We start from the raw sequence: 27,449 nt of genomic DNA, 5'->3' as shown, positions 1-27,449 counted from the left end.
CCAATGGTTGGCGAAGGAATAATGCGTGTATGTCTTTTCAGCGCTCCAGTGAAGTTCACTTAATTTATTGGAATTTAGTTTCAATATTACTTTATAGCTCTGCGCTTAATCTGACTCCAATTTCAAATGATAATCAAATTTAGATTGTGTTTCTGATTAGAAAATAGTCATAAATATTGATTATGTATTAATTTCGATCTTTGATTATTCTGAGTATCCCATACTTTCAATTATTCATTCATTAAGGGACCTGATGCCGCACAGAGTCACACGCCCCGGGTTTACGTGGATTTCACAGACACAGTCTCGCCAGTCTGATCTAGGTCAGAGGGTGCAGGGTTTGCTAATACCTCTTAAGTCGGTTGCCTACTGCTCACTCATACAAAAAAGTGTAGTTTATTTAGCCACTTCCGTACAACTTGCCAAGTCAGTGATAGACAGAAATCAAAAGGTCTTCAGATGACGTGCCTACTGCTCCGTTCATATGCGCCTTTAGTTTGACCTATCCTGGACACAGAGCTGCGGTAGCACCAGCCTCCTCATAATCTACTAAAATAATGATTTCAGAATACTCCAGAATAAATCAAGATGTAACATTTAATTGTCAGGTAAAAATGTATCATGCCAATTACACAAGTAAATGATTAAAAGCCAATTCAGAAAAAAATACATGACATCAATTACTCAAAGATGACTCTAAAAGTAAGCAATGCATTCCTGACAGAGACACGCAGTGGTGTGTCAGGGCTCTCCAACAGGAAAACACTGAAACAGCACTGTATGGGGGATGATCCTGGTAAAGGGTCCCAAAGACTGCTCTGTCACCAAGCCTTAAATACCCAGAGGAGAACAAAAGGGGATTATACAAATGTTTAGAGTTGTTTGGGCCAATCCATTTACCCCAGGGGGAAACACCTGGTTTCGGGAGATATCTTAAAGAGACATCACCCAGAGAGGAGAACAGGATTCTCCTAAGTTCTCAATCTTTCTCATTAAACCAATGACTGCAATGAAATTAAAACCATTTTACCCATTGCACTGAGACATTTAAAATGATACCAAACATGAAAAGGAAAAACAATAGATTCACAAGATACACCATATGCGATATATAGACATTCTTAATGAACTTTCAGTGACTTGAGGAGGGAGAGGGGGAAGAGAGAGGGGGATGCAGAGATAAGGTAGGAGAAAAGTTTGGACAGACAAACTTGTGTGCTCTGTCTTTGCTATCTGCTGTCCAGGGTGCATTTTATGGCTTTATTGCAGGGTGAGCTTTATTTTAAAAAAGTTGGATGACCCTCCCCTCAACAAAGAGTAAAAATATATGACCCTCCCCTATTTTCCTCCAGTGGTCCATTCCATAAATACCGAATGGTCCCTAATTTGTTGCAAAGGAAGCCAAAAAAAAAAAAAAAAAAACAACAACAACAACAACAACAACAAAAAAGTTAATGAGGTGATTTTGTTTTCAGCATCATACCATAGTTATGTATTAATGATTATATAATCATATTCCAGACCAAAGGTGATTGTTTGTTATTGATAGGTTATCTTCACCAACAATACTTTCTTGCCACAAATCAGACATTCTGAATATACATTTTAAAAATACATTACGGGAAAGAAATGCCACATGATAGGGGAGGCTTGGTGGGGTTTTAGTTCCAAAAGGTTGAGAACCTCTCTTTTAAGGCAATCAGTTGTCATGCTTTTGTTTTTAAGTATACTAATTAGACTTTACAGTGAGGTCAGTACTGCATTTACGACACCTGCCATTAAAGCTTCAGATAGTGTGGCTCCTTCAGCAGCAGAGGCCAGTCCTCCAGCTACTCCAGCTACTGCTGCTCCTGAGATTAAAGCTGGACTCAGTGCTCCTCCAGCAACTGCTGCTCCTGCACACACTGCCACTCCTGTTCCCACTAATGCCACTCCTTTAACCATCTTCATTCTTTCATCCTCCCTTATCTTTTCTTCTTCTTCTAACTTCTTTCTCTCCTCTTCCTCTCTCTGCTTCTTCTCTTCTTCCTCTATTTTCCTCTGAGCTTCCTTGTACATCTCATTTGAGTAATGCTCTCCTCCGTTCTCCATCACCATTCTCTCTATCTTCTCCAGCAGTTCAGTGACCTGTGATCGATTATCTTTATCTGTGTTATTGAACACATGACAACCTCCTTTACACTTTCTAACTAGCTCATTAATCTGTTTGTCATCAGTCAGAAACCCCTCTATAGCTGTATCTAACTGTTCTCCTCTTGTGAACAGAATGATGGTGTAACAAGCAGCTTCTTCTCCAAAAATCTTCTGAATCCATTCCACTGTGTTTTTCTCCTCATCTGTAAGTCTCACATCCAGTCTGATGACCAGCAGAAACGCATGAGGACCAGGAGCAGACATGTAGACACACTTCACTATTTCCTCCTTCAGTTGATCTTCACTGATTGATGTGTCACAAAGTCCTGGAGTGTCGATCACTGAGATGTTTCGACCATACATTATTTTTTGATGTTTTTGGCATTCCTTAGTCACAGATTTAAAAGACATTTTTTCATTGAACAGCTTTTCTCCTAGGATAGTGTTTCCTGTTGCACTCTTTCCAGCTCCAGTTTTACCAACCATCACGATCCTGAGATCTGACAAGATGAAAAAAATATAAAAGGATAGGTGTAAACATGTACTAAATAAAGATTTACTAATACACAGCAAAATTCCCAGTCTAAAAAATTATATGTTGGCTTTAATTAACTTTTTTATGTCAACAGGTTCCCCGTAACTAGGTTACGTTGGATTTATGTAACATTATTTATTTCAATTAACTAAACTTAATTACATAAGGTTATTCCAATTGTTACAAACCGCTCCGAGACACAAAGGTTGAGATCCAATTGCAGCTTTATTTGAAGCGTAATCCAGAATCGTAATCAGCACAAGCAGGGGTCAAACACAGGAAGGCAGTCCAAACAAACAAATAAACAAACAATCAAAACATGCAGGGGTCAGAGGCAAAAGAGTAATTCAGGGAACAGGCAAGAAATCCAAAAACCAAGAGACATGAAACCAGGGAAAACGCTCGGAAATGGAGTGCAACAACATACAAAACTTTGCAGTGAGTGATGGGGTGAACCAGGCTTATATGGGGTGAACTAAACAAGAAGATGAGATACAGGTGAATGTGATAATGAGTGCTGATGAGTCCAGGCAGAGAATGATGGGAGATGTAGTCTGTGAGTGAACATGAAAGTCTGGTGTGGAGTGCCCTCTGGTGGCTCTCAAGGGCACTCCAGCTGGTGACCGTTACACCAATGCTGTTTAGTTGAATAAGGTTAACAGTCTTAATTTTGTTAATTAAGTTAATTAAGTTCAATTATCCTAAAATTAATGTTTTTACATTCAGGTTGAACAGTCTTAATTTTGTCCAAAACAATTAAGTTAATTAAGTTCAATTATCCTAAAATTAATATTTTTTACTTTCAGGTTGAATGAAAAAAATAATAAAAAAAAATAGGATAATTGAACTTAATTAACTTTAATTAATTAATTGTTTTGGACAAAATTAAGACTGTTAACCTTATTCAACTAAACGGCATTGGATTAACATTATGTAATTAATTTAAGTTAATTGAAATAAATAATGTTGCATAAACCCAATGTAACCTAGTTACGGGGAACCTGTTGACATAAAAAAGTTCATTAAAGTCAACATAGCATTTGTTAGAGTGTGTAATCAAATAGTATTTCTTACCTGTAGGCTTTGATTGTTGTTCTGTCACTTCTTTCTTCTGGTCCCATTTTCCTGTTCCACTCGTTTTCCAGCCTTTTTCTGGATTCTGGACTGTTTTCTCTTTTCCTGTTTTTTCAAAAGCTTTTCTCAGTGATTTTACTGATAGACTGACCTCCTCCTCTTCATCATTCATGTTTTCTTGTGGAACTGTGGATCTGTCTTCATCTACTTGAGTTCTCTCAACTTTTGTCTCATGAGAAATAAAAACTTTCTTTTCAGACACAACATTTGTTGTGATATTTTCCTTTAATATTTGCATTTTATTTATTTGCTTAACCAATTTTGCTTGCTGTATTTTTCTGTAATTTTCTTCCTCTGTTTTTTTCTTTTCTTTTCCGCTCTTTATTTTGTAATTAAAGTAAATCTCGTTAACATTCTGTTTGATTTGATCAATCTTCGCTAGAAGCTTTGTGATGTTAGTTGGATCAATCACAGTTTTACTATTGATCTCATGAAAATTATTCATGCAGTGGTTGACTAGATCCTGAAATTTAAGACTAAACCGAAAGTCCAACCATTCTCTCTTTGACATTTTTTCTCTTCCAGTAAACAGCACCATTGTGAACCTCAAAGCTTGAGCTCCAAAGTTCTCCTGAATTTGCTCCACAATGTTCCTCTTGTCCTCTTTAAAGTTCTCCAGGTTGATGACGAGCAGGAAGACGTGAGGACCAGGATCAGAGAGATCCAGACTCTTCATCATCTGCTTCTTCATCTCTTCATCAGTCAGTTGAGTGTTGAAGAATCCTGGAGTGTCGATGATGGAGATGTTTCTGTCTTCTACTCTTCCTTTCTGTCTCTCACTCTCTCTGGTTCTGCTCTCTTTAAATGCCTCTCGGCCCAGTATTGCATTTCCTATTGAACTCTTTCCAGCTCCACAGACTCCCAGTAACACAATCCTCAGATCACGTGAATCACCTGTCAAACAGTTCATGTTATTAGCTGGAGCTCTTGATGATTTATAAATGCTTCTGTGATTCTAAACACGGATGCTTTGTATTCCCAGATATATTTTGGAATTTCACCAGACCCCTTTATTCACTCATGTGCTGAGAGGTGCTACTTTTGTGATTGTACAAAATGCATTTTGTTGTTGTGCTCAGTATCTCAGTACAACTTGAGCACCAATTGAATTCTTCGTCTGTCCAGTGCTTTATAACATTAACCTGCACAGTGTTCACTGAATGGATGGTTAAACTAAAACCAACTAACATCCAACTAACTAAAAACTAACCTGCAAACTATAGCTAAAATGATCTAACTAGCCAGTTAGAGGCACAATATGTAATTTTGCCCCTAGAGGTTGTAGGATTGAAAATAATCCAAGATATTTTAAATGAACAAAGATATTTGCTTGACTGTTTTTCTACCCCCTCTTTCAGAGACAATGACCATTTGGAGTTCCTAAAGGCACAGAGGTTTCTGATAGTGATCTAGGCATGCAGGCCAAATGTTTGTACTTTGGGGGGTCGATGAATTGTCACACCTTTAGTACAGTGGTGGAAGTGTAATTATCTGATTGGTCAGTTTGAATGTCTCACAGTTGGGTTTTAGTCACATGGTCAAGGAAAGGATAAAAGAAGATTGTAACTGTTGCTCTGTCTCTTTGATGCTCTGGCTATCTTCTTCTCTGGGTCCCTTTCTTGGGGGCTCTTCTTTTCTTTGTCTCTCTCTATCTCTATCTCTCTCTCTATCTCTCTCTCTCTCTCTCTCTCTCAGGTAACATTTTTCATATATGCTGGGTACAATTAATTAAAAAGTTATCATCATCTCATACATATATTTTGTAACTATTTTAAGTGTAACCATAACCATATTTTGTCATTAAACCTTTTCAATTGCAACTAACTAGATTTGATTTGGTATTGACTTTGAAGTGCTACATATTGCAATACAATATCGTCACTATCTATAGCAACGCTCTCCCACAAATATTAAGCTATTGTAACTGCACTTATTTCCGTCGTTGGTATAAGTGGCAGTGGGTGGTTAAAGACAAGAAATGTGCAGTTTTCTACCATCTTGCCAATAACGTTTCTTTAGTCATTCGGCAGTTCTTGCAGCTTGAACCACTGCAGGAATTCCACCCTTACAGATGGTGCCGAAACCCGGGATCCCTTGCAGTGTGTTTTCTGAAATTCACTTTGATCAGAATGAGGACATTTTTCACAGTTGATTTTGTGAATGGATTAAAGCTGACCTTCTGACCATGGGATGGGTAAGTCTGTTTTCATTGTTTAATGGTATGATAGGAAATGTCTCCATTTGCATGAATTGAATGAAACAGAATTTAGAAGGTTTTGAATAGCTTTAATAGTCCCATTACTGTATAATTTGTAAATATTGTGAATATTCAGATCTCCTCGGGGATGGAAGGGAAAAAATCTGATAATAGTGATGTATTGTTTGCTTTATGGAGCAAAAAAGTTGAGCCTACCTTGTGTAAACTCAAAAAAGAGTACATTGGAATTAAATGTCCAGATGAGGAAATGCTCCAATGGTGGGACACAATTGGCAAACATCAAAAGAAATCAAAACATGCTGAAATAATTGAGGCTTTAAACTTCATAAGTTTTACACGGCTACGTGAGTTAACAACATGTCTATCTTCAAGTATAGATGCTAAATGCAAAGAAGTGCAATCTAAAAATGCAGAGGCACAAAAGTCTGAGGCAAAGATTCAAGATCTTCAAACACAGCTAGATAATTTACTAGCTGAGCAGTTTGCCCTGACTGAAAAGTGTAAAAATCACAAAGAGACCATTGCAGAACTCAAGGCTAAGCTAAATGCTAAATTGTCTCCCAAAATGCTTAACAGCGATGGGACTAAAAAGCATGTTCACTTCTTAGAGGAGGTGACTTGCTCTAATGAATCTGAAATGTTTAGTTCAGAAAATGCATGTGCAACTGACCAAGAAAGTGTGCCTATTTCAGTTCTTAAGGTGATGCAACACCGTAATAGCGCAGAGTCATGTACCAGAACGCATGGTGTACAAGCATTAGAGAGTCGTAAAAATCCTCAAACTCCAGGAGAACGTAGCAAACATCCCTATGGTAAAGAAAGCAGGTTTTGCAGTTCCTGTCATAAAATAGGCCATAAAGAGGGAAAATGCTGGTCACTGGGAAGGGGCAGACCTCCTCCTTATTTTCAGAAAAATAGTAAACCACTTTCTAAGAGCAAAAATCAGCGATCTGCACGTACAGGTAAAACTCTTAGTGAGTTAACTGCTTTGTTCATGCAAGGCCTTCGGCTATTAACTTCACTTGCTAGTGGGTTAGCTGCCCAATAGCAACAAGTTTAATAGTTAAACATCCAAATTGCAATGATCCTGTTTGTATTTTCAAATTTGTAATTGTGTGTAACACATTGTGCTCATAGAACACACGTTATTAGTTGTTTGTGCTACGACATGTGCACATAGGCTAATTAAGTTTATTCTTTAAGACACATGAGTGCTTTACTGTAAGTGTTATGTGAAACACTTAGGTTAAAAGGTTGTAGATGCTAAGAATTCTAGACCATGTATCTTGTGTAAACTGGAATAATTGTTGCACTGAATTGCATAGCAATTTCAAGTTGCATGTGTGACTATGTTGAATTTGTTTGTCTCCTTAGTGGAAAACTCTGCTATTTTCCATATAGCTGCAGTAAAACCACGTAAAGGAGCATAGAATTGCCATGTGGCCACAATGTTAATCACAATTTGCATTAACCATGAAAATGCTTCCCTCACAACAGGATTCAGTAACTCTGTACTTTGCACTTTTCTCATGCTCCTTTAACTGAAACATTGGTGTTTAAAGATTTTGAGCCAAATCACACCTCATACCCACATTCTCAGACTGGCTCCCTGTTACAACAACAGGACCAAATTTGCATCACAATTGTAAAACCTCTTCACCTTTGTTTTGGGGCATGATGAATTTACACATAGCCACAGCTAAATGCAGCCATCATTTGATCTCCACACAAAGTCAAATCTGCATCTATCTGATTCTGCCTCACAAAATTAATGCATGCAATGTTATTTAAGTCTTTACATCTAGACTGAATTATAACTGTGAATTGCATCCAGTAATTGTTTGTTTGTTTTTCTTTGGATTTACTTAAGTAATCATTTGTCTCACCAAGTTAAATTTTAAAATGTATGTCAGTATTTCTCATTTTTACCCAAGTACAAATATTTGTATTCTCATTAATGCATTTGAAACATTTCTGAAACTTATTTAGTTTCTGCTTATTTGTATTGCGTCCATTTTACTTGAAACAATGTTTTTGGACATTAATTCAATCTCTGTGTTTGGTTACACTGAATATTTTGCTGATACTCTTCATGAAATGGGGTTTTAAACCAGCTTTTGTTGTTTTGTTGAAATGCAATTTATTTAAATGTTTCCAGAAACAGTGTAACCCAGCGGGCATCTTGATGTCAAAATTACGTCAAGAAATAGGTCAAAAATGAAAGTCAAATTGACGTCAAAGTGTTGATGTCAATTTGATGTCAAGATTTTGACCTCTGCTGATGTCATTTTGCCAAACAAAAAGGTGAAATGCATGGCCGTACACTTATTACCAGCTTCACTTAAAACTAACCAGATTTACTTTATTTAATTTCCGGTTTAAATAAATATAATATTTAAATAGTTTAAAATATATTAAACATATTTTGATGACACCATGATGGTGGTTAGCGATTGCTTTAGTTGTGCTCTTGACCCTTGACTCTTTAATATAAAATTTCTCTGGCTGCTGTAATTGTGTGTTTATAAAGCACATGTGTTGTAGCTAAAAAAGCCATGAAAAAATGAGATCAGGAGATGTTGGTGGTTTATTGAAAATGATGATATTGTCATCATGTAATTGCCTGAATCTCTGATCTTATTCAGTGTCTAATGTTTGATTATATAGGACTTGTGATTTTAATATTGTATTATAATAGAAGCCATTTAATTTTACAGCATGAGAATATTTTTTTTTTAATTAATAAAGGATTTTAAAAACATTTAATGCATTAAACTCAACATTATTACTTAGCTATCAAGAATCAGTGTATGACTCTCAACAATGGTGACAATCAGTGAAATGCTTCATGCTGCAGTGCATGCAGGGAACCACCAATCAAAACTCACCCATATCTCCCAGCATGCATTGCGGCATTAATACATTATGCAGCTGGAGTTGATCTGATTATCTGGATATTTTGTTTGATTGTCACCATTGTTGAGATTCATATGCTGTTTCTTGATGTCTGTGTGCGTCTAAGTACTGCCATAGATGAAAGGTTTTTGTGCACTAAATAGTTATTAAACACCAAGTATATTATTTGATAACATTGCTAGACATGTTGTAGAATCAAATTACTTTTATCATGAATAAAATCACTTTTATACCACAAGTCCTATATAATCAAAGCATTAGACACTGAACATAATCAGGGATTCAGGCAGTTACATGATGATATCATCAATAAACAGCCAACATCTCCTGATCTCAGTTTCTGATGGCTTTTTTAGCTACAACAATTGTGCTTTATAAACACACAGTTAAAGCAGCCAGAGAAATTTTTATGTTAAAGAGTAAAGGGTCAAGAGCACAACTAAAGCAAACGCTAACCACCATCATGGTGACTTTAAAATACAAAATATGATTTCATTAAACTGGAAATTAAAGAAAGTAAATCTGGTTAGTTTAAGTGAAGCTGGTAATAAGTGTACGGCCATGCATTTCACCTTTTTGTTTGGCAAAATGACATCAGCAGAGGTCAAAATCTTGACATCAAATTGACATCAACACTTTGACGTCAATTTGACTTTCATTTTTGACCTATTTCTTGACGTAATTTTGACATCAATTTGATGTCATATTGATGTTAAATTGACATCAAATGCCCACTGGGAAGAGCGTGTAAGATCTTCTTTTATTCTCCCTTGACCATATTTTTAAGTACATCAATTTAAGGGCTTTTTGCCAGAGACTAATTTTAATCTGACCATATCAATCCTCTGACCAATGACAAATGCCATGTGTCTGCTTTTGCTGTTTGTTGTGCTATATGCTCTTTTTAGACCACAGGATCCCTGCAACCAAAGTTCACATTCTGTGTCCTGCCTCAGAGAAAGAGGAACCAGCGTTTGCTCACAGATTCAGTGCCTGTTCTTGTGGAGGTGTGAAGTGTTCGATGGATGATTTGCATTTCTATGAACGGTGCAACACCATTTGATGGAGCCTCCTCATGCAGAGCTGAAGGAGAACAAAGACTGAACACTGACCAACTGAAATTGCAACAAGCTTGGACGAAAAGTCTGAAGATACAACTACACGCAACAGAAAGCATGTCTTTATGGATTGTGTCACCTTTGGACTCCATGTGTGTGGCCAACGGTGCCAAGGGGGGAAATTGTAGGATTGAAAATAATCCAAGATATTTTAAATGAACAAAGATATTTGCTTGACTGTTTTTCTACCCCCTCTTTCAGAGACAATGACCATTTGGAGTTCCTAAAGGCACAGAGGTTTCTGATAGTGATCTAGGCATGCAGGCCAAATGTTTGTACTTTGGGGGGTCGATGAATTGTCACACCTTTAGTACAGTGGTGGAAGTGTAATTATCTGATTGGTCAGTTTGAATGTCTCACAGTTGGGTTTTAGTCACATGGTCAAGGAAAGGATAAAAGAAGATTGTAACTGTTGCTCTGTCTCTTTGATGCTCTGGCTATCTTCTTCTCTGGGTCCCTTTCTTGGGGGCTCTTCTTTTCTTTGTCTCTCTCTATCTCTATCTCTCTCTCTATCTCTCTCTCTCTCTCTCTCTCTCAGGTAACATTTTTCATATATGCTGGGTACAATTAATTAAAAAGTTATCATCATCTCATACATATATTTTGTAACTATTTTAAGTGTAACCATAACCATATTTTGTCATTAAACCTTTTCAATTGCAACTAACTAGATTTGATTTGGTATTGACTTTGAAGTGCTACATATTGCAATACAATATCGTCACTATCTATAGCAACGCTCTCCCACAAATATTAAGCTATTGTAACTGCACTTATTTCCGTCGTTGGTATAAGTGGCAGTGGGTGGTTAAAGACAAGAAATGTGCAGTTTTCTACCATCTTGCCAATAACGTTTCTTTAGTCATTCGGCAGTTCTTGCAGCTTGAACCACTGCAGGAATTCCACCCTTACAAGGTCACTAATTCAAAACAAAGGTGTAGATTGTTAATCCTGTGAATGAGCGTGGAATCATGGGAGATGTATTCTTCACCTCCACATCCAATGGAAAGCATTCCGAAGGGACTCGGACAGAAATCATGTTCATGGATGAGCTAATGTATTAAAGTTTAATAATGTTACTGTGGTATGAAATCGGTTGGGGCTGAGAACCTGGGACATTTTACATTGCTGTTTGTATTGTGCTTATATGCCGAAGTCGGCCACTGTTTCGCTTCTTCAGGCCTTTATTAACCCCCTGGAGCCGTATGGATTACTTTCATGATGGATGTATACACTTTTTATGGGCTTCAAAATCTAGGGTCCATTCCCTCACATTATAAAGCTCGGAAGAGCCAGGATATTTTTTTTAATATATATCTCAGATTGTGTTTGGCTGAAAGAAGAAAGTCATATACCTAGGATGGATTTAAAAGTGTCACATCATTACTCAAACCATTTCAACACAGCATATGTTGTGACCATCTGGATGAACAGCACCTACTACTATGTTCTGTTACACTTGTTACGTCCTGTGACGTAGTCTTGTGTTTATATTGTGCTGGTGATTGTTTTCTAATTTTTTTTCTATCTCTCTCTCTCTCTCTTTCTCTCATGCAGCACTCCAAATCGTCCCCAGCTGATGCTGATGCTAATTAGCAGGAGCATGGCTTTTCTGTTGGCAGCCTGTATAAAGCAGCAAAGAGACTGTAGCCGCGTTTCCATTACCCTTCAAATTGCGCAAATTGAAATTGCGAATTGAAAATACGCTTAATGGAAACACGTCAATTTCGCAAAAACTCCCATTTATCGCAAAAAAGTTTTTACGCTCTCATGAGGTGGTTTTTCAGGCAATTCGAAAAAGGAATATTTCGCAAAACTGCAATGGAAACAGTTTTTGCGCATTTACAGTCACCTGACTTAGAAGACGCAGTGTGTTTGAAGTCCATGTATAGCTACGCAAATAATAATAATTTTATATTATTTTATTATAACATTTAATAGGCTATATTTAGAAGACGCTTTTATGCAAAAAAGGAACAAAGCTGAGCGTGGAGCGCGCACTGCATGGCACGGAGGCGCAGCCGCGAACACTTGCATTTTCCTATCAACAGTGTAAACAACTTAAAATACTCTATCATTTCTGGTCAGACAGAAAATAATAATACATTATTCTCAACCACTTTTATTTGTGTAAACTCACAATAACAAGAAAACGCTGTGCTTTTGTAAAATAAAAGAAACAATCAGACGCACTTTCATCTCCGTAAACTGGAGCGCGAGAACTGAAACAAAATATAGCCTATGTAGGCTAAAGCTTGAAATGTCCACTTTAAAACGAACAAATTCGAATCGAAAGCTAATACCTTCTGATTATGTAGGCTAATCCGTATGAAAGTTGCATTTCTCTCTAAAAGCGCATCTGCTTAACTGCGGAGATGGAGATGTGATTTTAGCCGACACTTAGAAAACAATAGTTTATTAATTATATTAATGGCTCTTCTCATTCAGCACTGCGGGAAAGACATCAATTCCAGTAAAATCGACATGTTTTCCATATTAATTTGTGAATATTTTAAATGTTTAATAAAGGGGCAAAAAGTCATAAACAAAGCACAGCAATTGTGTGTAGCCAGTTCAAATTAAAATGTTGGTGTTCAACTTTGCGTTTTAAAAAGACAACAACCGTTCATTTTTCGTTTTTCAATTAGGGGTTAAAAAAGGAAAAACAAATAGATACAAAAGTAGCCTACATGGATCGTTTGGACAGAATACGAGACAGAATTCTTTATTAAATTCATAAAAGAAACAATAATTAGCCTATAGGAATACTGGATTCTAAATCTCAAAGAAATGCCACAATCGGAGCACAAATGAGGGCGAAACACCCAGAAACTCCTTATATGTGTCGTTCGGGGGTCTTTCCCTGCCATTAATGCTTGGATAACACGCCACGTCTCCTTCCATTAATAATAATAATAATAATGTCTAATGTGGTGGCTGTGATATTATAACCAACGTCCCGTTGCCGTGATTTTTGGAATGACTTATCGCGAGAGAAAAAAAGACGTTTTAGTCGCATAACATCGGTTAATGGAAACGCCGTCATTTCGCAATAGTTTTTTATCGATATTTAGATAATAGCGCAAAACATTTGCGCAAATCTGTAATGGAAACGCGGCTACAGATTGAGGCCCCGTTTACACGTATATGGTTATTTTGAAAAACTGAGACATTTCCCTTCGTTTGCGCCCTTCGTTTACACGCAAACGGAGGATTCGCCAATGAAACCGATTCTTTCTAAAAACTCCGGCCAGAATGGAGATTTTGAAAATCTTTGTTTGCACGTTTGCATGTAAACTGAGAAAAACTGAGTTTTAGGCAGCGACATCACAGAATGTGACTATTTTCGGGATTCTGATTGGCTAAGGTGGGCTTGAGCTTCTCGTTACACTGCCACCTACAGGTTTGGCATGCTCTTGACAGCATATACACAGGTTCGTGTGCACGATGTTATTTTTGAACACGAAGAGGGGTGAAATGTCCGTTTATGAAAATAGCCATCCACGTGTAAACGTAGCCTGAGAGAGATCCCTCTCCAGCTATCCCAGACGGTGTTGTGTGAACTGCTGTTGAAAAGAGAACTTATGTTCTGTTGTGAAACCTGTTGTCTGAGAACAAGCACTATTTAGACTGTGTGAGTTTAAATTATTAAACCGTGTAGGGAGATGGGCGCCAATTTATTTGAATTATCCATCCCTAAATTTTTCTCCTGTTTATTTCTCTTTAGTCAGGGAGAGAGGTAAGATAATTGTCTTTAATTTTTTATTTCTTTTGTTAGGCAATTTATCTGGGTTTAAACTTTAGGAAGCCCTTGTTTTGTTTGTTATTTTGGTCTGGCCCTCTCCTGACGATCTGGTTATTTAAATTTGTTTGCCTGTTTGTTGATCTTTGTTTGCTTTATAAATACTTTGGTTAAACCTTTAATAAAAAAAACTCATTAAGCATACTCTTTCAGTTTCCTTTTTTTGCAAGGGGTAAATCAATTGGTGTTGTGTAGCCTTTTGGATATAAAGGTGAAAAGGAATTAGAGCTGGGATAGACGGAAAGGAGACTTCTCACGTTTATTTATTTATTTTTGTTACATCATTTGTTACTCCCTCTTTAAACCCCCTAGACTAAATTGGGAACGTAACACACTTTCTGATTGACGTGCATCACATTGCCTTCATTGATCATCAGGTGTTTCACTATTAGGAGCACCACATCTATCAGATCATGATTACACCTTGGAAAGTTAAGTAGTATTTTTTTATTCTCCAAGCTGCTGAAAATAGATGAGCAGCCAACTATTGTTGCTTTCGTCAACAAAAATAATGACTAAATATCGTCGTCAATGAACCTTTATCACGTGACAAAAACGAGACAAGACGCAACTTAAATGCTGGTCATGTGACGATAACTATAATTAAATGTATAATGCAATATTGTTGATGAATAACTAGACTAAATAGACTAAATTAGGCTACTGTCTACCTGCTGCTGCTACCCTGCCTGCTGCTGCTGTGTTGCATTAGTTTGCATCTGTAAGCTTCATATCTTTCTGTTTTAACCCTCTGGGGTCTGATGGGTTTTTGGGGTCCTTGAGATGTTCTGACATGCCCTGACATTTGTGCTTTTTTCAGTTGCTTATAAACATATTAATGGCAAAGGTGTAAATTCACTCTATTTAGCACAAACAGGGCTACCATAATATGTGAACAACTTGCATGTACATGTTTGTATTTTTGATAGAATAATGTTTATGCATGTTTTTTTTCAAAAACAAAAAACTAAAGTTTCTGAAATAAGGCCATAAAACATATTCTAAATATATGTAAATAAGACTTCTGACTAATGGATGACGTTGCCTAGATTTTTTTCTTCAAAATTATGTGAAAATCATCCTGCCTAATCATTCACATAACACAATACATTGATTTAAATCTTGTAAAACACTTTTTGTTTGGAAAGGCCATATGCGGGTGGGCGTGATTCACACCTGCGGAGACAATGGGGCCCGCATAATGAGGCTGCATACGTAATGAGCCTTTCATTCAGGTGTGTGACTCAGCCACAAGAATGCAAGGACAATATATAACTGGTTTGTTGTTTTTTTTCCACAAATTTTGCTTGCAAATTGTACAATATCCAAGGTAAACATTTCTAGTAATTGTGCAGTTAATTGTTCTCATACTGTATTTTCAGATTTGGAATATATTCTCTTCCCAAATGTGTCACTAATAAAGCATAATACAATTATTTAAAGAGAAGGCTTATAATGACCTTTTAAGATTTTGTTTACATCTATCCTTATATAAATAAATAAATAAATAAATATATATATATATATATATATATATATATATATATATATATATATATATTTTTTTTTTTTTTTTTTTTTTTTTTTTTTTTTTTTTTTTTAAGGTTATACAATTACAACAACATTTAAAATTGTAACAATATTTCCAGTGTAATCTTTCTTTGTATTCGCGATTCATATTAAAACAGTATTTTTGCCAGCTGTAGTAGCTCCACAACAGCGCGCATCTGTGCGCTGTTTCATTCATTCATAGAAACGCGATTCATATTTAAACAGTATTTTTGCCAGCTGTAGTAGCTCCACAACAGCGCGCATCTGTACGTTCGTTCGTTCATTCATTCATACATACACAGAAACGCGATCAATATTTAAACAGTATTTTTGCCAGCTGTAGTAGCTCCACAACAGCAGGCATCTGTGCGTTCATTCATTCCGATTAGAACAAAGCAAACAGAACTGACCTAATTCCTCAGCGGGATCCGTTTGCTCCTCGAAATGATACTTCCAGAACTTCTGAGGTAAATTTTTGCAGGATTATTATCAAGATAGTATTATTCCTCACAGCATCGTAAGTACATAAGTCTGAAAGTGAACTCGCGGTGTGTTATCCAGCTGATGTGGGCGTTTCACAGGTTTGTTTGGATCGCCTCACATTTGCGTTTGAATAGCGCGCGCTCTCCGTGGGCGGAGCACATTAAAACTTAATGAGCTGAGATGAGAACGACTGACATCTCTCTCTTTGCATGCATATTACATAAACTGTGAATATTTGTTTTTTATAAAAATTACTTCATTTTAAAGAAGAGAATTCAAGCTTCATGCCTGTGTGACTGCATGCCTGTTTGACTGAGTATTCGCTGAGTTACAGTTCATTTTCGGACGCGTTTCAGAATTGACTTCACTGACGGAGAGTAGGCAGAACTCGCATCATGTTTATTTTTCTTTATTTGGCGAAAAGCACAACACTTTGTTTTTATTATGAGCATACACAAAAAAAAATACACACTAAACAGGATCGATTGATGTATAGCACAAGCATATAAGATAAAAATTAATTTTTTTTTTTTTTTTTTTTTTTGCACTCATACGGAAAAAAACGAGCCTATCGCGCCGGCGCGACAGCCGACCTCAGGGGGTTAATCATTATTTACTATCATTCCTTGTTATTTATACTGCTAAATATAACTTAATCAACATCACACATTAACTGGACATCGCTAGCTTCAATCTAAATCGTTATTGCTAGCACAACACGCTAGTAATTCGCTAGCTTGTTAATGTGCCATCTGTGCGCTCTTATTTATTTATTCTCTTGCGCGCTCGCGCCTTCTGAGCGCTCTTTATTTATTTAGTTTTCCTCACGCCTTTTACGAGTTCATCAAGAAACTGTGGTGAGTATCAGTCAACAAACACGGTCATGTCATCTTCTCCTCTTATAGTCACCTGCACCTCATGCAACATGTATAGCATAGCCTTCTCTGCCAGCACAGGTTTTACATGTGATAAATGCAGGGAGATAGTCAGGCTGGCGGAGAAGATTTCAGAACTAGAGACACGCATCCAAACTTTAATCGAGGTTAATTGTAAGAGTGTAAGGGCTTTAGATACTGCTTTGGATGCGGCTAGCTTAGTGAACTCTGTACATGATTCGGTTCCGGCCGCAGAGCCCGTGTAGCAGGGCAATTGGGTGACGGCGAGACGCTATACTCGCGGGACAAAACACCGCTCTACCGTTCCGATTACAACATCAAACAGATTCTCCCCACTCAGTGAAACACCCACTGTGAATCCTGTTTGACTGTGCCCTAGTTATTGGCGATTCTATTGGCGTGTGTGAATGAATGATGATGTTTTAGCAAACTGTATTGCTATACTGAGATGAGTAAAAATCGACTGAAATATGTTGAAATAAAATGTAGGCTATTTGTATAAGCAACGTATTAAACTGCAAATTAACATTTATATGCCCTAATATTTCATAAAAACAACGTTACAGTCAGGTGAAATATGAAAGACAACATTTTGTTGACTAGATTTGAGTACAGTTTTTACTGTAGAATATACTGCCACATCAAATAAGCTTTTGTTTAGCAATTTCTATATATATATAATACTAGTTTTGTCAAAAATAAAGTCATCAACTAAGATGTTAGCTGTTCCAATGTTGGCTATATTCAAACTAATGAATACATAGATAAAATGTAGGCCTATAATCATTTTTTTTTTTTACAAAGAAAGAGTACCCTTGAAATATTGTTGAAATTGTAATTATTGTTGTAATTGTAACCTTTTTAATAAAATAGCAAAACATATTTACAAGATAGATGTAAGCGAAATCTTAAATGGTCAATATAAGTCTTCTTCTAAATATATCTTTTGTCCTTGCATTGTGGCTCAGTCAGTGTCACACCTGAATGAATGGCTAATTATGCAGAGTGGGTGGGACATTGTATTCTCAGGTGTAAACCACTCCTCATTCACGCCCCCTCGCATATTGGCTTTCCAAGCAAAACCTGTTTTACATCAATTTAAATCAATGTATTGTTTTATGTGAACGATAAAGCAAGACTATTTTCACATAATTTTGAAGCCAGAACTCGAAGTAACAACATTCATTAGTCAAAAGTCTTATTGACCCATATTTATTATGAGTTTTGTGGTCTTATTTCAGTAACTTTCATTTTTATTTTTTTCAATAACCACGCATAAACATTATTCTCTTAAAAATTAAAAAATATACATGCATGGTGATCACATATTTTGGTAGCCCTGTTTGTGCTATATAGAGTGAATTTACACCTTTGCCATTAACATGTTTATAAATAACTGAAAAAAGCACAAATGTCAGAGCATGTCAGAACATCTCAAGGGCCCAGAAAACCGCTCAGACTCCAGAGGGTTAAAGAGGTGTGTGAACTTGCAAGTACGATGTCAGGCACTGTAATTTTCTCTATCCCCCTTCCTGTTTGCAGGAGAGATGATATAGTTAGTAGATTGTCCTCACTCAATTGCTGGCTGTTGCGGTTTTGTCCCCAAAATAATATAGAATTCATAGACAATTGGAAAAGTTTTTGGGGCAGACCTGACCTGTTGAAAAGAGATGGTATTCATCCCTCCTGGGATGGTGCTGCTCTTCTCTCTAGTAATATGGCTCATAGTCTTAGAGCTCAAACATGACAATCTGGGCCTCAGGTCAGGAAGCAGACAGACTGGCTTAACCGACCGTCTGCTAGCTGTCTCACGTCGCCAAGGTCAGATAAATCCCATCACATAGAGCCTCTTTCACCTAGATATCATCTTATAGAGACTGTGTCTGTTCCCCGAATTAGGACATACAAAAAACTCCTAAACCCATTCAAGGGTAAAAATTTAATTGATGTTCAACAAATAAAAAACAGATATAATACGGATGAACAAATTATAAAGCTCGGGTTGCTGAATATTTGATCCCTTACTTCAAAAGCACTCATTGTTAATGATATGATTACAGACTATAACCTAGATGTGCTGTGTTTGACAGAAACCTGGCTAAAACCAGACAATTATATTACTTTAAATGAGTCAACCCCACAAGGTTACTGTTATAAACATGAACCTCGTCTGAAAGGCAAAGGGGGTGGTGTTGCTGTAATTTATAGTAATATCTTCAGAATTACTGAGAAGTCTTGTTTTAAATATAATTCTTTTGAAGTGTTGTTGCTAAATGTAACACTATCTAGTGTAAATGATAAATCATGTTTAACATTTGTGCTGGCTACTGTATACAGGCCAACAGGGCACCATACAGACTTTATTAAAGAATTTGCTGATTTTCTATCAGAGTTAGTATTGGCTGCAGATAAATTCCTAATTGTTGGTGATTTTAATATACATGTGGATAACGAAAAAGATGCATTGGGATTGGCATTTAAAGAAATTCTGAACTCAATTGGAGTTAGACAACACGTTTCAGGACCTACTCATTGTCGTAATCATACTGTAGATCTAATATTATCACATGGAATAGATGTTGATGCCGTTGAAATTCTGCAGCAGAGCGATGACATCTCAGATCATTATCTAGTCTCGTGTAAACTTCATTTAGCCAAGGCTGCAAAGTCGTCGTGTTACAAATATGTTAGATCTATCACTTCTGCCACTAAAGATTGCTTTATCAATAATCTTCCTGATCAGTTTAATCATCTCAGCATCCCGAATAGCTTAGAAGAACTAGATATTGCGACAGAAACTTTTAACTCTCTCTTTTCCAACACTTTAGACACAGTTGCTCCGTTGCGCTTAAAGAAAATTAAAGAAAATAGTCCAACGCCATGGTACAACGAGCACACTCAGGCCCTTAAGAGAGCAGCCAGAAAAATGGAGTGCAACTGGAAGAAAACAAAACTAGAGGTATTTTGGATTTCATGGAAAGAGAGTTCGATTGCATACAGAAAGGCCTTAAAAGCTGCTCGATCTGCTTAGTTTTCAAACCTATTAGAAGAAAATAAACATAATCCTAGGTATTTATTTGAAATTGTGGTTAAACTAACGAAAAATAAATCGTCAACACCAGATGTTTCCGAGCAGCACAGCAGTAATGACTTTATGAACTTCTTTACTAACAAGATTGATAATATCAGGGAGAAAATTATAACTATGCAACCGTCTACTACAGTATCGCATCAGGCAGTGCATTGTCCTTGAAGAAAAATTTGATTAATTTGTTGCTATAGGAGAGGAATAATTTACTAAACTCTTAAATCATCTAAATCAACAACATGTATGATGTTAGACGCTATACCGACTAAGCTACTGAAAGAGATGCTTCCAGAGGTCATAGATCCTCTTCTTAATATCATTAACTCATCTTTGTCTCTAGGATGTGTACCGAAAACTTTTAAACTGGGATTAAACCGCTTGTTAAAAAAACGCAACTTGATCCTACAGAATTAGTCAATTACAGGCTGATCTCGAATCTACCTTTTCTGTCAAAGATACTAGAAACAGTGGTATCCTCACAACTATGTTCCTTTTTAGAAAGAAATGATATCTGTGAGGATTTCCAGTAAGGATTTAAACCGTACCATAGTACTGAGACTGCTCTCGTTAGAGTCACAAATGATTTACTCTTATCATCCGATCGTGGTTGTATCTCACTATTAGTGTTACTCGATCTAAGTACTGCATTTGACAACATTGACCACAACATTCTTTTAAATAGACTCGAAAATTATGTTGGCATTAGTGGAATTGCACTAGCATGGTTTAAATCATACTTATCTGACCGTTATCAGTTTGTAGCACTACATGAAGAGATGTCTTATCGATCACAAGTTCAGTATGGCGTACCACAAGGCTCAGTACTAGGACCGCTGCTGTTCACTCTGTACATGCTACCCTTAGGAGATATCATTAGGAAGCATGGTATTAGTTTTCACTGTTATGCTGATGATACTCAGCTCTATATTTCTTCACGCCCAGACGAAACTTACCAATTCACAAAATTAATGGAATGCATAGCTGATATAAAAAATTGGATGACTAGTAATTTCCTACTACTAAATTCTGAAAAAACAGAGATTCTAATTATTGGACAAAAAACGTCCTCACGTAATAATCTAGAATATTGTCTAACACTTGATGGCTGCTCTGTTAAGTCTTCGTCGTCGGCTAGGAACCTGGGTGTGCTCTTTGATACCAATCTTTCATTTGAAAGTCACGTGTCTATTATCTGTAAAACCGCATTTTTCCATCTTAAAAATATATCTAAATTACGCCATATGCTCTCATTGAAAAATGCGGAACAATTAGTTCATGCGTTCATGACCTCAAGGCTAGACTATTGTAATGCTCTACTGGGTGGTTGCCCTGCATGCTTAATCAACAAATTACAGCTGGTTCAAAACGCAGCAGCTCGAGTTCTTTCCAGAACCAGGAAGTATGACCATATTAGCCCAGTTCTGTCAACACTGCACTGGCTGCCTATTAAACATTGCATAAATTTTAAAATATTGCTTATTACCTACAAAGCACTAAATGGTTTAGCTCCACAGTACTTGAGCGAGCTCTTAACGCATTATAGTCCTTCACGTCTATTGCGATCTCAAAATTCCGGCCAGTTAATAATACCTAGAATATCAAAATCGACTGCTGGCGGTAGATCCTTTTCCTATTTAGCACCAAAACTTTGGAACAGTCTTCCTACCATTGTCCGGGAAGCAGACACACTCTGTCAGTTCAGCTAGATTAAGCTAGATTAAAGACACATCTCTTTGACATAGCATTCACATAATACATTATAGACTTCTATAATTCAATGTTAGGCTGCATAGATTAGGTCAGATGGAACCGGGAACACTTCCCATAAATCCTGATGTACTCGTTACATCATGAGAAGAATGGCATCTACGCTAATTTTATGTCTGTTTATCTCGAGATTTTTCCGCAGCCTGCCGGATCCAGGCCGTATCCAGATCTGATGAAGGACCTTCGCCTGGACCCGATGTCAACGCAGTGCTGAAGTGCCAACTAGTCTCTTCCTATGGAGGATCCCTTTACCACTCTACAGATAAAGCGTTGTCGGGACAATTCGTTTCGCGAATTTACAAATTTACCAATACCAAATTTTATTTTACAAAATAAAATAAAATTCTGTATCAAATTTTATAAGGAAAGACCAGTACTTTAGGCTTGGTTTTTAGGGAATTACAAACCTGTGCACAGATTTTCAAACGCACATAACTATAGAACCAATTCTTAATGCGCATGTGAACGCCATCAGCATTTCTCACAGGTTTGCGTTTAAAGTCTGTGTAGAGAGAATGTTGTCGTCTTAGTGGCCCCTAATTTAATAACAAATGATTGTTGCGACGGAAGCGAATCAATCAAAACTTTAGCTGGAAAATAACTTTATTAAAGAACCGCTATAAAGCCAAAACAATCTCTATTACCTTAAATTAAATTAAACTTAAATTATACGTTTATCGCTGTAAAGCTGCTTTGAAACAATCTACATTGTTAAAAGCACTATATAAATGAGGGTGACTTGACTAAATGTGGTTTACAAAATAAAAACTATTGTAAAATGTCTCTTCATTTTCGTTGACCAAAACGAGACGAGACAAAATGTTATTACGTTATTTCGTCTCTTTTAGTCGCGTTATTATTATTATTTTGCAGTATTTCTGTTTCCAGTGGCTCACTTCAGGGGCTGCATGAGTTCGCACTGCGCAGACACAGGCGACACCACTTCCTCAAGCCCTACTCGCGGCATTATTTAGAGCAGCGGTCCCCAACCTTTTTTGCGCCACGGACTGGTTTAATATCAGACAATATTTTCACGGACCGGCCTTTAAGGTGTGGCGGATAAATACAACAAAATAAAATGATACGACCGGCATAAAAACTGGGGTATTTTTTTAATATAATAATAAATGTGAATCCAATGTGTGACCTACTCGCAACTTTATTAGCAGCGTCCTCGTAACATCGCGCCTAAAGACAACTGAGAAATCCTGAACACAAACAAAATGCCCCCCAAAAGAAAAAAATCTCCATGTTTTCGGTGCTGATGCGATGTATGGGTGGCGCTGCCAATAAAGCGCCTAAAAGCTGTCACAACGAACCAGAAAAATCAATGATTATGAATATGTAAAATATAGCAGGACACATTTCAATTGTTTACTAATAAACCAGTTTTTTTATGTCAGTGTCGGCTGGAAAGATGAAGTTGACGATGCTGACTCGTGATCTTCACTCAAATGCCTCTGGGCGCAATTGGATAGACCTAAAACCAATCAGAGCGATCGTGATCGTGTAAAGCCCGCCTCAGCGTTTCTTATTGGTGCAGCGATTTCGAAGGCTTAGAAATGGGCTTGAATGAGCTCTTTGCCAGACTACTTGCAAAGCAAATCTAAAATTGCCTGGAAGTTATCTGGGTTTTCCCAGGCTACATTTTCATGTCAATCTGTGTTCATTTTGACCACGGACCATGCGTTGTCACTTTAATTCACCGCGTGCAGTACAGCAACAATAGACTCGGTGGGGAAACAAACAGTAGCACCTAACAAATCGCTGCACTGTGGTATAGGCGCACCTGGCTGGAACGTATTGCCGGACCGCATCCGCGTGCAGTGTACATACTCCGTTTGCAGTGCGTATGCGGTGCGTATTTGTTTTTCCGTACCCATGTTAACAGGTCAGAGCTTCACACTGCACGCGGTTGCAGTCCGTCGATCCGTTCCAGGTGCGGTGCGTATAAAGCAGTGCCGCGATCGTTTCCACATCAAGTCTATTTTTGCTGTGCTGCATATGCTGAATTAAAGTGACAGCGTATATTTCGTGGTCAAAGTGAACACAGATTGACATGAAAATGTAGTAATTTCACCATAAATGCGTTTAATTCAATACAATGTAATCTCACCATAAATGTATTTAATTAAATACTTTTTTTTCACAGTCATCTTTTTACTTTAAGACCGGGGTAAAGCAAGGAAAACTACAATTTACCTCAACAAGGCGACATGATGAACAACAACATTTGTCTCATTCGTGGAGGTGGAAAAACAAGTTATTTGTGACATGCAAGATTTATTGTATTCAAATTTAAATACAAAAGAAAATGCATGAGAGTCGGCTGTTTTTGTCAATTTTAAGTTTTAATTTAAAATGTTTGTGATTTTAATATAAGTACATGGTTAAATATTTTACCACTTGCTTGAGCAACTTAATATATAAATCTATAAGTAATGCACTGAATAATACGTTGTTTAAATTGTGTTTAAACGTGAATACATCTATTAAAGAGTGTATGTGTACAAAGAGAATCGCAATGCTGACAAAACTTTTTTTTTAAATAAAAGTTGCTGATAACTTCTGGATTTGAAATACAATAGTGAGTATGTTTTTGTGGTACAGCCGCGGATCAGTTATGCACTGCAAACTCAGCATATGTGAAAGCACTATAGCGTGCTGCTCCTCCACCGCAACACGCACCACAACACGGAGTGGGCCTATGTGTGAAACGGGCGTGACCGGGACCGATACATGTATGTGTGTGTACTTCTAACATGTTTGGTTGGTAAAATAAATATGTTGTAAATTCAAATCAGAGTGTCTTCCGTGTCTGGAATGGATGTATTCTTGAGTCTATAAGGTAACAATAAGATAATTGGATAACCTTGTTTGAAATGGGTTTGGCTAAAATAAAATGTTGGTTTCATCTAGGTACTTATACTATGTTGACTGGGTTAAATAGAATTGCATTTCTAAAAAGAGACTAAAATACAATTTTCATTGACTAAAACTAGACTAAATGTCATAAGTTTTCGACGACTAAAACTAGACGAAAATAGTCATGGATAATTCTGACTAAAATAAGACTAAAGTGCTCAGACTTTTAGTCGAATGAAACTTGACTAGACTAAAAAGAGTATGAACGTGACTAAAACTAATAAAAACTAAAATGACAGCTTGACACAAAAACTAGACTAAAATTTAAATTAAAACAGGCCAGCAAAAACAACACCACAGTCAACACCTACATTCCTGTAAACACAAGAAACATCTGTAGTGCCAGTTCTGAATTAATGTAATAATGGATGATACATTTTAGCTATTCGGGTTCGTTAAGTTAGTGAGAACTGACATGTGAATTAGTGAGAATACAAACATTGTGAATGATGCCAACTTTTTTAGCCACTAACAAGCTGTGTCACATTCCTTTAGTTTAAGGATGGTGATTCAAACTTGAAAACAGATGACAATCCCTCGTCATTAATTTGGCAACATCATACAGTATTTTAAACATGATACTTGCACAGATACATTTTCTAAAATTAATTAAAACCCCAGATAGCAAGCAAACATTAACAATAATGTTAAATTAATATTAATGTGTCATTGTTAACCGCATTGATTCAACATCACTTTTGAAACAAATCATGCTTGCACTCTCAGAAAATTAAACACATTTCTGTGTGGCTTTAAGTCAGTTATAGTTGTTGTGTTTCATTTTCTGAGAGTGCAAGCATGATATTGAACCAGCATTACATTATAAGATTAATTTAATGCCATTAACATAGTTTTTGATAACATTTCAACTTTTTTTTTCAACATTAATTGTGGGTGCAAAAGTGATGTTGCTTCAATGTGGTTAACATTGACATAATAATATTGATTTAACATTATTTCAATGGTTGCTTGCTATCTGGGAAACATTCACATTCTGAATATAGTTAGAACCTTAAGGTTGTATATTGGCCACAAAATAGTAGCTATAATGAAGATTATCTTAACTATTTACTTTCGGATTTACTGTTTAATGCAGTCAACTACCAGCAACAGAAAGCACAGTATTTAGTATGATTAATTTCTCAGTATGGTCTTAAACTAGCAGTTTCACATTAGGTTATTTAACTTAGACTGACCTTTATCTGGTGATGCCATTATGCCTTTCACAGTTAGAGCTTGTCGTTCAGAGTCCCTCTGTGTTTGTGTGTGTGAGCCGGACCCAGGAAGCGTCTCTACAATGCCTCATACTGTAAAAAAAAAAAAAAAAAAAATCTGTCAGCATCACACATTGGCTGCATTTTGACACCTGAAAGCAGAAAAACTTGCAGAACTACTGTTTTTGTTTATGTTTTTTTGGCCGTGACCTACCATTGCTTACACAGTAAATTCCCCAGTGTTAAATTAACACCACTGTTTATATGGGAACAACCAGCAGGGTGTTAAAAGTGACGCCCATTTCACACCAACTCCGTTTGCAGTGCGCATGCGGTGCGTATTTTTTTTCTGTACCCATGTTAACAGGGTAGTACGGAGCTTTCACACAGCACGCGGTTGCAGTCCGTTGATCCGTTCCACGATCGTTTCTACATCGAGTCTATTTTTGCTGTGTTGCACGCGCTGAATTAAAGTTCAGTGGTTAAATGTTTCGTGGTAAAAATGAACACAGATTGACCTGAAAATGTAGTAATTCACCATAAATGTATTTAATTTAATACTATTTTTTCACAGTCATCTTTTTACTTTAAGACCGGGGTAAAGCAAGGAAAACTACAATTTACCTCAACAAGGCGACATGATGAACAACAACATTTGTCTCATTCGTGGAGGTGGAAAAACAAGTTCTTTGTGAGATCCAATAATTATTGTATTAAAGTTTAAATGCAAAAGAAAAGGCATGAGAGTCGGCTGTTTTTGTCAATTTTATGTTTTAATTTAAAATGTTTGCGATTTTATTATAAGTACATGGTTAAATATTTTACCACTTGCTTGATCTACTTAATATAAGTAGAAGTAATGCATGGAAATAGGCCTACGTTGTTTAAATTGTTTAAACGTGCATACGTCCATTAAAGAGTGTATACATGTGTACAAAGAGAATCGCAATGCTGACAAAACCTTTTTTAATAAAAGTTGCTGCATAACTTATGGATTTGAAATAAAAAATAGTGAGTATGTTTGGTACAGCTGCGGATCAGTTACGCACTGCAAATGCAGCATATGTGAAAGCACTATAGAGCGTGCTGCTCCTGTGCCGCATACGCACTGCAACACGCAACGCATATGCACTGCAAACGGAGTATGTGTGAAACTATGGTAAGCCAAAGTATTCATAAATGCCTGGTCAGGCGTATGGCAAGCCAAAGTATTCATAAACCCCTGGTCAGGCGTCTGATTGCACACTAGCCGTGTTTCCATTACCCTTCAAATTGCGCAAACTGAAATTGCGAATTGAAAATACGCACAATGGAAACACGTCAATTTCACAAAAACTCCCGTTTATCGCAAAAAAGTTTTAACGCTCGCATGATGTGGTTTTTCAGGCAATTCGAAAAAGGAATATTTCGCAAAACTGCAATGGAAACAGTTTTTGCGCATTTACGGTCACCTGACTTTGAAGACGCGGCGTGTTTGAGGTCCATGTAGCCTATAGCTAAGCAAATAATAATTTTATATTATTTCATTATAACATTTAATAGGCTATATTTAGAAGACGCTTTTATGCAAAAAAGGAACATAGCTGAGTGTGGAGCGCGCACTGCATGACACGGAGGCGCGAGCGCGAACACTTGCATTTTCCTATCAACAGTGTGTTGTATTACATTT

At 36.9% G+C, this 27,449-nt stretch overlaps 1 protein-coding gene across 1 annotated transcript; it reads right to left on the bottom strand.

Annotated features, from left to right (window-relative positions):
* Positions 1-580: 580 nt before the first annotated feature.
* On the bottom strand, positions 581-25,830 carry LOC307152377 (GTPase IMAP family member 8-like). Its single transcript, XM_079860945.1, has 3 exons — positions 25,763-25,830; positions 3,743-4,696; positions 581-2,633 (listed from the first exon to the last, which is right to left on the bottom strand). Exons 1-3 carry the CDS (start codon positions 25,779-25,781, stop codon positions 1,741-1,743), a joined length of 1,866 nt encoding a protein of 621 aa, XP_079717071.1. The 5' UTR covers positions 25,782-25,830; the 3' UTR covers positions 581-1,740.
* Positions 25,831-27,449: the final 1,619 nt, after the last annotated feature.

Source organism: Squalius cephalus, assembly GCF_949319135.1.
Source record: "Squalius cephalus genome assembly, chromosome: 2".
NCBI classification, from domain to species: Eukaryota; Metazoa; Chordata; class Actinopteri; order Cypriniformes; family Leuciscidae; genus Squalius; species Squalius cephalus.
The sequence above is the reverse complement of the archived record's forward strand: the minus strand, read 5'-3'. Positions and strand labels throughout refer to the sequence as shown.

Bases quoted from the DNA above. Each gene is read 5' to 3' on its own strand.
- LOC307152377 (XM_079860945.1), bottom strand. The intron at 2,634-3,742 runs GTAAGAAATACT...TCATCTTGTCAG, and splicing joins ACAACAATCAAAGCCTACAG to ATCTCAGGATCGTGATGGTT.